This window comes from Mesitornis unicolor, unplaced genomic scaffold (assembly GCF_000695765.1).
Source record: "Mesitornis unicolor isolate BGI_N332 unplaced genomic scaffold, ASM69576v1 scaffold45395, whole genome shotgun sequence".
In the NCBI taxonomy this organism is placed as follows: domain Eukaryota; kingdom Metazoa; phylum Chordata; class Aves; order Mesitornithiformes; family Mesitornithidae; genus Mesitornis; species Mesitornis unicolor.
In genome coordinates this window covers 2220-16199 of record NW_010185650.1, presented here as the reverse complement: position 1 = coordinate 16199, position 13980 = coordinate 2220, and the positions used below count along the sequence as shown (strand labels likewise).

Genomic DNA, 13980 nt, shown 5'->3' with positions numbered 1-13980 from the left:
AAAATGTTTATTGCTCTGTCTGTATCAGAGGTGTTGACCTCTCCCTCTTGGTGATGGAGGAGTATGTTCTGGCAAAGGATCCACTGAAGAGACCTGTGGGGTTGGCCTGCCTTCAGACACCGGCACAAGGGGAGCCCTTGCGTGTTCACCCGCACGTCTGCAAGCAGACTTCCCAGTGCCTTCCTCCCAAATTTTGGAAAGGCTGGTGACAGCGGAAGAGGAGAGGTGGCAGAGCTCTGTTCCTGCCAGCCTCTTGCTTCACTGGGACTTTTCACCCAGGCTCATCCGAGTGCAGGTTTGTTATAATGAGATCCAAATCCTGCTCAGGCCAACCTGCCGCGGTGTTTGATGGAACAAGTAGGACCTTGCCTTATCCCCTAGTGCATATGGAGTGGTCTTGTGGAGTAATTAAATAAATACAGATACCCCATGGCACACTACAAAGAGTAAATCTTTTTCCATGTGATGGACTTGCATCTACCAACTTCCAGAGCACCAGCATTTCCAGGGATCCTGTCAGCTTGCAAACATCAAGCACATCATAAGAGAGAGGAGAACCCCAGCCCCTTTCCCATTCATCGTCCTCCTTTTTTCTGGAGGACCCCAGCAGGTATCTGGCATTACAACGTCACAGAAATAGTGCAGGCGGGACGTGTAAGGAGAACCAGACCTTCCCACAGGAACCCTACCAAAAGAAGCATTTGAAGAACTTAAGCCCTCAGAAACAGGTCCCTTAGGCAAGAGCCTTTCGCAGTAAATAGCAATTGCCACCGGAGACCTTGCATAGCAACCTGTATCGTGAGTTTTTTTTCTTTTTTTAATCTTCTTTTTTTTTTGCTGACTGGCTACATTTTTACGGACCTTTAATCACACTGGTGGTGGACTCAGGCCCAGCTGAAAACACCATGAAGAAAATGGTTGAAATTCTCCTGGAAGTTAAAGAATGGCTTCTGGTGTCCCCTCATATTGGTCTGTGCCTCAGTGCTCGGCGTGCCCCGATTATCTGAGATGAAGAGCACCAGTGCGAGATAGGAGAGACAGCAGCGGTGAGACGTGCCCCAGCCTAACTGGAGAACGACCAGGGAGGTTCTCGCAGTGGGGATGGAAACTGGGGTATGCCTTTTTTCGATTTAAAAACCCACCTGCAAGGCGTGTTACACAGCACACATCAATGGAACAAAGCAAGCCGAGAGCACGCAGCACCCAAAATCTGGTTGCTGGCTGTGTCTGCGATGAGCTTTCCTCCTTTCTTGCTCGGAGAGGAGTGACAGTGACTGATGCCTGAGCTCACCTTAATACTGTCAAGATGTAGTGACAGTGAGACAAAATAAAGATACAACAAAACCTTGTACATTGCCAGAGACAGGAAAATTGTTCCAGAAGATGGAGTGCGAGGGTGGAGAGGAGTGCGTGAGAAGTTGCTCCGGCCCAGGTGATTCACGAGTCCGGTGCAGGATCACCAGCAGCAGCTTTCTCACTGATGCTTTCCCATCTTTGTCGTTTGTCTGGGTTGTTTGTCTGGGTTTGCAGGGTTTTTCTTTCTGGCCAGATGTTTTGCAGAACACAGACGAGGAGGCGGATGCCAGCAAGTGACAATCGCTCGGGCTCCTTCCAAATTGCTCCGACAATATTTCACCTCCCCAGTCGTCAAGGCTCAGAGGCAGAAAGTGAGGGTGAGGAATGGAGTCCATCGATCAGACGGCAGACTGTCACGCTTCAATGATGTTCACTGAGGGCTTGTTTTTTGGAAACTAGAAGAGAAAAAAGGAGACAAAGGAAGAAAAGATGTATAGGAATCGCTAGAGAGGGGAAAAAACCCACATCGGAGTGCAGTGTGCTGGTCAGGTTTTGTTTCTGTAAAAGTTCTCATTGCCATCCTCTCGGGATACTGAAAAAGGGGCAGAGTGGAGGCTTTAGGGTGGCGTGGTTTGTCACTGTCTGCTTCTGAATGAGCATGAATTAGTGGGCTATTTCAAATAAAAAGTAAATGTGAAGCGGTGGGGAAGAGCCAGAGGGAAGGTTGTGAATAGAAACACAAGAAAGTTACATTGATTGAAACAAGTTGCTATAAATTATAGGCTCGAGTCTGCTGACATTATGCATAAGGCATAACCTTAACATCACGTGTATCATCAGCCATGCTCCTGCTGATCAGCTCTTCAGCTGATTGCAAGAGCAAGACCCAAGCAGCTCAGAGGCTGCAGCATTGCTCAGTGCGTTTTTCTCCCAGAGATGTTCAGATATTTCAGAAATACGGATTAAAATCTGCTTTAGCGATGGGCATTCGGGCTAATCCAGGAGTGGGAGTGAAGTGCTGGTGTCCTCATGCGCCTGGGGGGCTCAGACCACTAATGAAGCGTGCATGGGTGTGGGGTGTTTCCTTTCCGCATCCCAGCTGGAAGGGAGGATGCTGGGGTGAGGATGCTTGTAACAGAGGCTGCTTTTTGGGCAATTTAGCTGGGGCCCAGCTGGAAGTTGATTGTCTGCCCTGTCCCCGCTGCGTGCCGGCAGCATCTCACCTTGCTGCGGAGGAGCCCTCCGCTCTGGTGCTCGGGAGTGCTGTTCTCCGAGGCGCTCTTGACTTTCTCCTTGCTGTTATTTGGCTCGTTATCTTTGATGATGTCGTACTGTCTGCAAAACAGGGCGATCACCCCTAACGGGAAAAAGCATTAGCGATCACACAAATGAGCTCAGCCCCTGGAGCCTGCAGAGATCACAGATCCCTTGCCTGCCTTTGTGCCTTCTGGTATTGATCCCAGCAGCATTCACAATCACTCCCAAGGATCATTTTCTAACACAGCCCTCTGGCTCTTTCCTTCTCCATACCAAACTAGTTAGGCAGAAGGATAGATTAATTATAATCCAACTTCTCTGTGATTAAATGGGACAAGTGTTTTAAACCCTACGTTTGGATAGAGATCGATATGAACCGTGCGGTTAAATGGGATCTTTGCTTTGCAACCAGAGGAGCTGCTGGAATTTCTGGTTAGTGCAAACGTTTCCTCTGATCTTTCTGCTCTGGGGTGAAGAGGAGGAGCTGGGGCTGGCAGAGGAGGCAGGTACGGTACCTGCCTGCGTGTGGTACAAACCAGGGCCTTTTGAGCAGCAGGGCAACATCTGCAAATGCGCAACAGTGACGGCAGCAAACGCTGCCGGTGGAAATTTCCTCCCACACACGCAGGCACATGAAGAGGAAAGCAGGGGCAGCCATGACGCGTAAGACGACTGCAGATGTCCTCCTCGGAAGCTTGTGGGTGACATTTTTGACCAGATAACTTCTCCAAAGGCAGGGGTTAAGTAGACCCAGGCAGATGCTGCTTCTCTCTTACTGAATAATATTCCAGCTCCTCTAATAGCAAAGCACAGGTGACGCTTTCACCAGGTCGTCACAAACTGCTTCATGAAGTGAGGTGGTGTCACGGCAGCTGCCCCCGGGTGTTACTGATAAACACAGCGGTCCCAATTCTGTCTTGCGTGTGTGAGCAAATAGCTGATCCTAGGAGAATAGGTTAACATCTGGCACAGGCACCTCTTCTGTGATTTCTGATGGTAAAACTGAGGCACAAAGAGGCAAAGTGCTGTGAATACCAGGAATACAGACAGAGCTTGGGCCTCAGTTCAGAGCCCTGGGCACAGACCGGTTCCCCTTTGCATTTACTAAAACCTCATCTTATATTGAGGTTATGGCCAGGCCAGGTTAAAAGCAGGAAAGAGGTTTTTACATATGGAGACTTTGCAAAGAACCCATGAGATTTCCCCTCACACACACACTTTCCTTTTTAAAGCTGTCATCTGTCTAGAAGGGAAACTGTGGTATTGGCAAATTCTTTGTTCTGACGCTGATCTGAGTTTTAGATTAGAATAGTGGGAGATGAATCAGTTGTTCAGTCGCTTCATGTAATTATTCATGATTGTTTTTACTGGCAGGGCATTTAAATTGGAACAACTAAAACTTGACGTTAATGCTGAAAAGATCATGGACTAGAGGTTTTGGAAACATTTTCGTTTCGTTTAGGCTCTCGTTGGGTTATCATCTTTAGCAATAATTGCTGTCCAGTCTCTGGAAATGCAAATAATGCATGAGAAACTCAGGGCAAAAATACGTGGATCTGATTCTGTGCCACCTGGATTCACTTGTAAGAAGCCCTGCAGAACTGCAGAGGACATCATTAATCCTCCAGCCCCTCAGGTCAGTGAGTGGTTTCCTCTTCACGTCTCTCCCTGGAGGCCTCTCACCTCAGCACAACCTGGTATAAATGGTTAAACCCTCGGTTGCAGTGAACTGGTGCGGCCCCTATCAGTTCGGGATTGCTTCGGTTTCCAGCAGCAGAGCTGACAGACACCGTCTTTAAAGGACACAACGTTTTGCTCAGGGCTGAAATGACAAGTTGTCAGTCAGCAGCCACTCGATACCGTCAGGACAATTCTCTGTGCAACCATTTACACTCTCTGTGCGTGGAGAAGTGGTTTGACTGGGACAAGAGGACTAAATACGAGCGGCAAAGGTTGTCTTTTATGGCTCATGGATTTGCTGGAATGCTGATTTCCCCTCCTGCCACTTTCCTCGGATCACCTGAACCCATCCCCCTTGGGCCCCATGCTCTGCGGGGAGCAAATGTTGCTTCATGAATGTTTTAGGTTGCAGCCGGAGCAGCAGCTGACGGCAGCCAGGGGAGGCTGGGGCTCGAAATAGAAAACAAACGTGCAAACTTTATTTCCCATTAACTCATGCATGTAATTTCCAGACTGAGCAAGCTGAAGGGCTGGCTGCAGCCACTTCAGACGTGCTCGGCTGATGGAGCAGGAGTCAGAGCATTTTCCTCTCCCTATTTGCTAGCGTAAACCATAGGAGCCAGATCTCTCCCAAGGGCAATTTGCTGTAAGCTCTATTGAAAAGTGATCCCAAACTCATGTTGGAAAACTCTTGGCAAAGATCTAAAATTTAATTTATCTATTTGTAAATATTACAGAAGGTCACAGGGAGGGATCTTCACATTTACCTGGCAGTGTTTGAGGCTGTGTTAACATATGTGCCCAGCTATGCCCGTCGCACCCACAGCAAAGCGGCCCTGGGATGATTTTACTGCACCTTCCACAGCACTGGGTGTTCTCAGCTCTAGCTGGGGATGTGATCTTGCTTATAAAATCATGTATTACATAGCTGTCTCGTAGTCTGGATTAAAAGGATTAGTGGCTGCAAGGTGCAAGGAGGACTAGGGCGGAATTTCCAATGACTGCCAAGAATCTGGCTCCAAAGCACCTTTTTGGATAGCAGCTTTCAGCTAATGCTGATCCTTCTCCCTCCCACCGCCCCAAATTCACATAGACTTTTCCTTCATGCTGGTTAATATGTTTCTGCTAATGTCCCTCCTCTTCCTATTAAATGCTATTCTTTGTATGTTGACAGGATCTGGGTTTATTGGTGTTTTGATGTTTGGGGCCGTTTGTTCTTTCAGCGCTCTCATTATTTTAATTGCTGTTGAAGTGGGTTTTAGTGTACATATAAGAGTGGGTGTTGAATGGGAGACTCTTGAATTTCTGTTCTGCATGAGAGTTGGAGTCATATAATAGCCGGATAATTACAGTGACCTGCAGCATTGGAAGGGCTCGAGGCAGCCTCTTGGATGGCTGGGGGCATTACCATCAGTGTATTCTGGAAAAATTGAGATCACAGGATTAGCCATGGAGGAATTGGGTTCCTCAAGTCCATTATCTGCTTCCTGCTGGCCCAGCTCAGGCCACCGATTCACCTGCTTTTGGCACTGCCCCACTCGTGATGCTGCAGAGGGCACTGAGGTGCCCTTACAGCTGCATATGCAGTACTTTTCATGGGAGCATGGGGTTCTTTTCAGGTCTGGCGTGACTACACATGCAAACCAAGCCAGCCAGCAGGCCCTGGGGATGTTGCATGCTTTTGACAGAAGGGTTGAACTGACCTGCCCACATAAACAACACCACAACAATGATGAGAATTTCCCCCGCTCGCAGCTGTTGGTTTTTCTTCTCCATCTCCTTCATTGTCACCTCATCTGCACAAGGGGAAAGAGAGATCGTGAAACCCAACCACACGGCTTGGGCTGTGCTAAACACTGGTTTAACAGCACCCAGGACTCAAATCATCAGTGCATCGGGGTCACAGCTAGCAGGGAAAGCATCCTCGCCCCTCAGTCGTGCCAGCAGCAGGAGCTGTGCTTTCAACTTGCAGAGCATCACCTGCTCCGCAGCAACCGCCCCTGACAACCTGCAGGAGATGGGGCACAGGAGGAGCAGGGAGATGGGACCACCGGGCCCTTACCGCAGAGGAGCTGCCACGGGGTGAGTCCACATTGCCTGGCCCCGTGGCGGCCCGCTCTGCTCTGCCTCTGGGCTCTGTTAGTGCCGTCTGTGCGTGTCACGAAGCCTTGCATGCTTCAGCGGTTCCTCTGCCTGCTCAGGAGTGTGGAGCCTGGCGTGATATTTTTCAGTGGAGCCATGGGATTCAGAAATGAGCGGAGCCTTTTTGCAGGGCGTAATGCACCTCCTTGGCTTCAAAGCACTAAGAAGATTACAGTACAGGCCTCCAGGGAGGGAAGCAGTGCTCCTCTTAGTGCTTTCAGATGAACAGCAATTCGGTATTTACAGACACCAAATCATTTTAGCAGAAAGAGTCAAGAACTCAAAACATCCTAGGAACCATGGCCAAAAGCTCTGCAACTGGCTGGGTCCTCAGTAGGCCGGGAGTAATCCTTTACATCCCAGACCCCTGTACTCCCCAGGCCTCACAAAGCAGAGGTTCTTGCTGACAGAAACCCCTCAATAATCTGGTTTGGCTTAAGAGGAATAAGAGTTGCCAGTGAGGAAGTGCCTGATTTCCTCCATGGAGATATTCAAAGCCCAACTGGATCCGATCTGGTTCACCCTGCTTGAGCAGGGGTTTGGACTGGGAGATCTCAAGAGGTCCTTTCCAACCCCAGCTTTCTGTGATTCTGTGATTTGGCAGTCATATTTGAAACATAGGAAAAGTTGGAGGCTTTGGGTATTTTTTCCCTTACTGTCCTGGAATCCAAGCACAGGAGGTTCAGCAAATCCCCCTGGGTGCCCCTTGAGCACAGAAGTTGTGCCCAGTGCCATCCAGGGGTCTGCTTCCACCCGACTTCACTGGCTGCTCAGGAATTTCCCCTGACATTCTCCACTTGCAAGGATGCTGGACACACTGCTCCGGGGCTGGAAACCTTCTCCTCCTCACCTAAACCTCATCTGAAATGTGAGAAATGAGCAGCCAACAGGGCAGCATCACCCTATGGCTTTGCACACCCCTCAGCCTTGTCTGCTGGGCACCCTCAGGGCATCCTGCTTGTACACATGGGGCTGTGAGAGGGCCCTGTGTGTGTTTAACCCAGCGATTCTCATCGCACAGGGTCCTGCTTTCCTCTCTGCAGAGAGCCCTACACTGCCTGGGCGTCCCAGGGGCCACATAGGAACTCACCCACACTTGCCTTTATTTTTAGAGGCTAGTTTCTCAGCTTCCCTGGGGGTCTTGAAGAGGACTGGCTCACTGGCAGGGCTCTGGCCTTGGATGCTGATGGACTGGACATGCACAATGTACTCAGTGTCCTCCTCTAGGTCCCAGAGGGCACAGGAGCGGGTGGTGGTGTTCACCTCCTGGATGAAGCGCAGCATCCGCACGTCCTTCTTCTGGAAGCCGAGAGAGGAGAGCACAGAGTGGTGGAGAGGCCTCCCTTGTGCACCGCTGTCATCTAAGACCACTGCTTCCTGCCCTGTCCACCACGGACGCGGAGACCGTCGGACCCTTTCCTCTCTGCAGCCACCAACACGTGAAGCGCTGCTGCACAGAGGACGGGAAGCCAAGTCCCCTTCCCAGACCACGAGGGACAGGACGAGAAGAAATGGGCTTAAACTGCAGCAAGAGAATTTGGAAACTGAGAGGACCTGGGGTGAAGATGAACGTGACCGAAACTGGGTAACTGTCGGCACCGTACCTGCTGGGAAATTGCAAATCCAATGACAACTTCATCTTCCAGAACATCCCAAGTCACAACGGCTGAGTTGGCTTTCAGGTGTTTGACTGTGACATTTACTGGAGCCGATGGGCTGTCTGCAAGGAGGGAGAGCAGAGCCTTTACAGAGGCAAAGTCACAGCCGCGGGCAGGAGGCAGAGCAAGGGCAGGGAAGGGAGTGGGGAAGGGTCCTTCTTGTACATGGTTCTGGATACAGGACCTGGAAATTGCAGGTTCTCCATGTCTCAGTTACCCGTGAGGGTCTAGGAGATCTCTGCTGAGAACACGCGTTGCGTTAGACGTGTGGGAAATATCTGACCCTTGGAAACAATTTCTTCTGACAACACAGCAGCCCCCGAGCAGCTCATTCATCTCGTCCTGCCCAGCCACGCACCACGTTTTCTCTGTTGTTTCCTATTACGGTCTGACAGTGACAGCTGGGAGGAAATGCAAAATCTGCCTTGCGAGTATGAAAACTGAATGCTTTGATGAGCACCCCGGAGGTTTGAGACTCAGGAGTAGTAAATGGCTGGGTTTCTTTTGCTTTTCCCTGTTAGTTTGACAGGAGATTTTTTTATACATGTTTTGCGGCTGATGGGCTGTCTCTCGGATGGTCGGAGGACACCCAGTGACTATGGGCTTGCAGTGACTGTGTGCTTAGAGCTAACAGGACCCAGCATGCTGCAGCAGCCCTGCTGGACCGCTGTGATGGGAAAAGGGCAGCCCGTGAAAGCAGCAGCCTAAGGCTCCGTGTTCAGTTTATTCCTGACTCCAGAGCACAGCCGAGTTTTCAACTGCAGGGCAGATCTGCTGGGCTCTGCTGGACCAGCGGGGCTCCTGCACACCCTCACCACGAGCCCCTTCTCAATTTGCAAAGCCCTTCCTGGCATCTCCAGGGAAAAGTTTTACCTCGTATGCTTGGCACAGTCCCTCCAGTCCAGGTTGGACTCTTGCTCCCTCTCCTCTGGTGAAATTTAATTCACAATCTCCAGCTTTTGCCCCAAACCCAAAGGCTAACGAGACTGCTAGGACTCCAGCAGCCCCTAGGAGGTCAGTAGTGTCAGAAGGAGTCAGGTTTATTTAATCCTATCAAAGAATAATACTGCTATTGCTTTGTAGCCGTTGCACAACATTGCCTTGCTGGGGCTGGGGCTGAGGTCACCGGTAAAAGAAGGATGCATGTGTGCACGTCTCCAGTAACACTTGTGGGATTTATAGTCAGGCCCAGCCGTCTGAATGTGGCTGAAAATATTCCAGTGGTAGTGTCAGTGTCTCCTCACAACTGACTTCACTCCTGGTGAATGTTCCCCCGGGAACAGAGGAAATAACGGGAGCACAGAATTCCCCAGTTGAAGGTCAGTGCTGTTCTATACTTAAGAGCGATGAGCTTATTCCTTTCTCTGCTCCCCAAATCACCCCTGGAGTCCTGCCCTCCAGAGCTCCCCTTTTTGGCAGATGGGAGACCCACACACACCAGTGAGACCAGTAGGAATTGATGTCTGGACAAGCTGTTTGGACCTGGGCTGAGCAAAAAAGGTGACTGAAAGGTGCATGGCTGACTTGACGTGAATATGGGACTCCAGGAGGAGGAGCAGCAAGCAATAGTGATCTCCAGGGTCTCCCCGGGGAAGGAGTTCTTCCTCTCTGGAGCAGATGATCAGGTCAGCATCGACTCAGAGCATTCTCCTCTCTCAGGGGATGGCCTTCACGCAATGAAGCAGCGATCTCCAGGCAGCAATCAGAGAGCAGAAGCATCCATCATCCTCATCCTCCACTGCGGCAGCGGGGCCAAGGACGGGCAGAGCAGAGGAGAGAGCTCGTCCTCCTCCGCCTGCGCTCCAGTCCCGGCTGTGACACGAGGAAGAGACGTGGGGCTGCGGCTGCTCACCTTCCCCCCGTCAGCAAACCCAGAGTGGGGTCTAATTTTAGGAAGGGTCGGTCAGCAGCCGGGAACGCTGTGAGTCACGCCTGGTGAATGCGCTAGAACATGCGGAGGACATGACGGAGTGGAGAGAGGGAGACAAAACAGTCTCCAGCTGCAGCCGGGCACTTCACCCTTCTCAAAGTACAGCTGTGCAGTTACATCCCGACATGGTTGTGTTTCCAAGGTATTTTTAGGAGCTAAGGGAGGTTTTTTAGGAGCTACCACTGATTTACCCAGCTTAGGTTTGAAAAAGGAATGAATTAACCCCAGAGGAACAGAGAGCAGAGTATGGGGAAAAGCTTTGGGGTGGGAAAAGGGGACACACAGCACACCCTGCTTGGTGCCCGAGTGAGATCTGTGACTTTGTGGGAGGCACAGCATAAAAAAGTGTCTTAAATTTCCTGATGACCTAAAACGTGGGGGAGTTGGAAACACCCAGCAGAGCTGGGGGAGAGCAAAGGACCTCTCTGGGATTTGGTGCGAGGGCTGCGAGGAGACGGGAAGCACTCGGCAAAGCTGCAGCCCAGGGCTCAGAGCCTGCAAAGCAGAAATCTGAACGTAGGCAGGGGAGAAATCGGCTGGTGTGGGTGGTCGAGAGCGCTCTAGAAAACCCCCTTCATAGTAATACCTGAGAGAGAGCCGGGGGAGTTGGAGGCAGCAGATAATACAGGGAAATCTAGGACAGCAAGATCTGAGCGTGCCTCTCCTGTCACTACCACAGATTAGGAGTAGCTTCACATAAATCGGTGATGTCAAACCAGTATAAAAGCGATATGAAAAGAGAATTAAGCGCAGCGTTTTGTCGGAAACACAAAGCCATGAAAATGAGTTTCCTGCTCCCGGAGCTGAATGAATAATTGGGAACCCAAATTTTAATCCGTGAGAACGCTTTTCTCCCCGCTCGCAGGAGGTGCATGATGAGATCATGACTTTCTAAAATCTAATCTCTGCTCCAAGGTACTCCACACCGCTTTTGGCTCCCCGGGCCAGTTGCGGCTCTTTGCAGTGCCAGCCTGGCTGAGGTCAGGTGTGGAAGATGCCATTTCTCTTTCCCGGCTGGCTGCAGGGGGTCAGCATCGCTGTAACGGGGCCTTGAGGTGCCAAATCCAAACGTTTGGCTCCTTCTGGAGTCATATGAGACTCCTGGAAACTTTGCTCCTCTGCCCTGCGGCCTTTTGGGAGCCAGCAGAGAGGGTGGGATGGCCCCAGGGGGAACACGCTGTGCATTGGACCTTTCTCATACGTGTTTAGCCAGAGATGCTGAGGACAGCACAGCCCCTGTCTGGTCTGCAAGGGACCCATACGGGACAAGATTTCGGGTTTAGCTGCACCCCAGCGCACAGGCTGCGACGTTTGCCGGAGCAAATCCCACCTTGCAAACTGGCGGGGGATCTGTTGGGCCAAATTTCAGTTGGAGCTGTGTGGCTGGATGAAAAGATGCTCGTTTTCATGTCAGCAGAACTTGCAGCTCCGTCTTTAAGGGGAAGCCCCGATTAATTAAGAGGAAATGATGATGATTTTTAAACGTGACTGGCTGCTTCAAAACCGATCGTGTTTAACCCGTGTCTTGTTTCCTTCCCACAGGGCCCCTTCACCAGGTGAGTCGCAGTCCTACACCCCTGGGTCCCAGCCCTACCTCCCTCCTGCCCACCTTGGGCCCTTTTGGGAAGAGCAGGTCAGAGCTGCCTCCGCACAGCAAGGAGGCATGAGCAACCAAGATTACCCTTAATCCCCTCTTAATGCTGAGGACTCCTTCTAGCCTCTCATTAAACGCTTTGCTGGTTATTAATGGACTTTTTATTTGAGAGAGAGAGAGAAAAAAACAACCCAAGCAACCCACACTTTACAGCTTTGGGCTGATTCCTCCCCAGCTTTTCATTGTCAACGCAGCAGCTGCTGGTGTGAGGAAGAGGAAGCCACCCCCTGCATCTTGATTTCAACCTTGGGGCTGTAACGTGGATGGGATGGAGAGGGAGAAAGGGGCCAAGGTTTGTCTCCGTCGCACTGCTGGTGCTGGAGGGTGGTGGGGTGAGCAGAGGGGGTGTGCGAGACACCGGGGGGGTCTTTCCTGCCACCTCCAGGATCAGGGAGGTACCTGGGCCACAAAGCCATCGCTGGGAGGAGCTCAGAGCTCCTGGCTCCTCTGCTGTGATCCCTCTCCTTGCTCTTGTGTCTCTCTTTTTTGAAGTCAGTCTCGATTTGCACCTTCTGCTTAGAGCTCTTATGGTGGGGATGGAGGTGAGAGCCGTGTTGCTGTCTTTTGCCACACGAGCTGCCAGGGGAATCATTGCTAAGAGTAAAAGGAGGAGTCTGTGCAAATGTCACACCCTTGGAGGTCACCTCTGCCAGCCCAGCCCTGTGGTCAGGCTGTAGGTTTGCAATTAGAGCGTATTCCTGAACTCATCTCCACAACCAAGGGGCTCAGCTTCCCCCCAAACCTGCTCCTTCTGAATTCAACCATCCTGGAAACTCCAGCTGCTCGCGAGTGCCTGGGGTGAAATGCAGATGCTTCCTCTATGGGCAAGGCTACACCATACTGACAGCATTTTCCAATTCAGTTACCTCCTCTCCCACAAGCAGCTCCTTTGCTGCTTGAAAGCCTCAGCTGCTTCAGAGCCCTCAGGCCGTGGTTGAGCGAGCAGAGCGCCCGCCGAGGCTCTGAAGCGGCTTTTCGGTGCCATCCACCTGCACGCTGCGTGCCCTTTCCTGCAGGAAGCAGCGAATGTCAGCCTTAAATCCTGGTAACTCTTTGTTCCTGCCCTGCAGCCTTCCCTGCGGATGCGGGAGATGGAAGGACGCGACCTGCGAGGGGACGGAGCATCCCGTAAGGTCCCGTGTGATGTTCACCACAAAGCGCTGCTGCCCGCGCCCCGGGCGGGGGTACAAAAAGAGCTGCTGTCCCCGCCTCTCCGAGCCTTTCTTTGCTCTCCCAGCACGGCTCCCTTCAGTGGATATAATTGCTTGTCAGCTTTATGGGGGATGCAGGAAGGGCTGCCGCGCCGTTCAGCTTCCCCGAGCGGTTTAATGAAGGGAGCCTGCGGGGGAGCGGGAGGGAGCGGAGCCCAGCGCTGCCGCCCCTCCCGGCCGCATGGGAAGCGAGGCCGCTCGCTGAGCTCTGCCGACTTCAAAGAGCAGAAAGGCACAACCGGGGCTTCTTCAGGCTGGGAAAAAAGCAATTATTTCCCGCTGACCGCCCACTCCCCTGTACAAATGGGATATTAATAGGCCAGCTCCCTCTCACCCCCCACCTCCTGCCTGTTCCCCAGGGAGTGGGTGCCCAAATGTGTGGTGGAAATGATACCAAGGAGGATGGAGAGCATGGAGATGCTCGCTGTGTCCAGCCCGGCCATCCTTAGGATGGGAGGAAGGATGATTTCTACTTTGGAGAATTTCCCGTGGTGCCCAACCTCCAACTCTGAGTCTCAAATCTGGGCAGGATTCGTTTGGGTCTCACCAATGCCACGGTTTGGGTTTTGGCACTGCCAACCCAGAGCAGAGCCCTTGCTGTGGGTTTTATCCAGGACCCGAATGCCTAGGCAGGACTGGGTCCCACTGTCTTTTCTTGCTCTTCTCAGCCCACACCTACGTCGTATCACAGAAATAAGAGAGAAACCTGTCAGAGGCAGGGGCTGAGAAAGGCCTGGAGTTTCCTGGCCAGACACCGGACATTTATTTAACAATAAATGCCAGAAGGATGAGGTTGTGCTGAGGATCAGTGCATGGCACCACTCCATGAAGGCTGCTTTTGGATCCTGCCGTGGTTGATGCGTCCCTCTCAGGGAGGGATCTCCATTTCCCACATCTACGTTCCCAGCAGGAGCCGATGTTCGGGAGGGGATGGCACAACCTTGGCTGCTTCGCACAGCAACATCCCCACGGAGCGGCTGACACTCGGGTTAGAAACCTCCGTATTTCAATTAAATCTCTCCTATGCCGAATGCAGAAATCAATAAAGTGTTTACGCCATCCATCAGATGGCCGGGAATCTCCGTGGCCTCTGTGAGACGGGAAGGGGCCGGAGCGGCTCCGTTTGCCGTCTCCCAGCTGCTGCCAGACCAA

The 13980-nt window shown here is 51.8% G+C and overlaps 1 protein-coding gene across 1 annotated transcript; it reads right to left on the bottom strand.

Moving 5' to 3' along the window:
• Nucleotides 1-1398: 1398 nt before the first annotated feature.
• On the bottom strand, nucleotides 1399-8095 carry FNDC5 (fibronectin type III domain containing 5; the record flags this gene model as incomplete). The annotated part of the gene is made up of 5 exons (XM_010184908.1): nucleotides 1399-1751; nucleotides 2520-2653; nucleotides 5937-6029; nucleotides 7476-7674; nucleotides 7980-8095. Coding segments are annotated over 5 exons (584 nt in total), but the record flags the coding sequence as incomplete, so codon positions are not given.
• Nucleotides 8096-13980: the final 5885 nt, after the last annotated feature.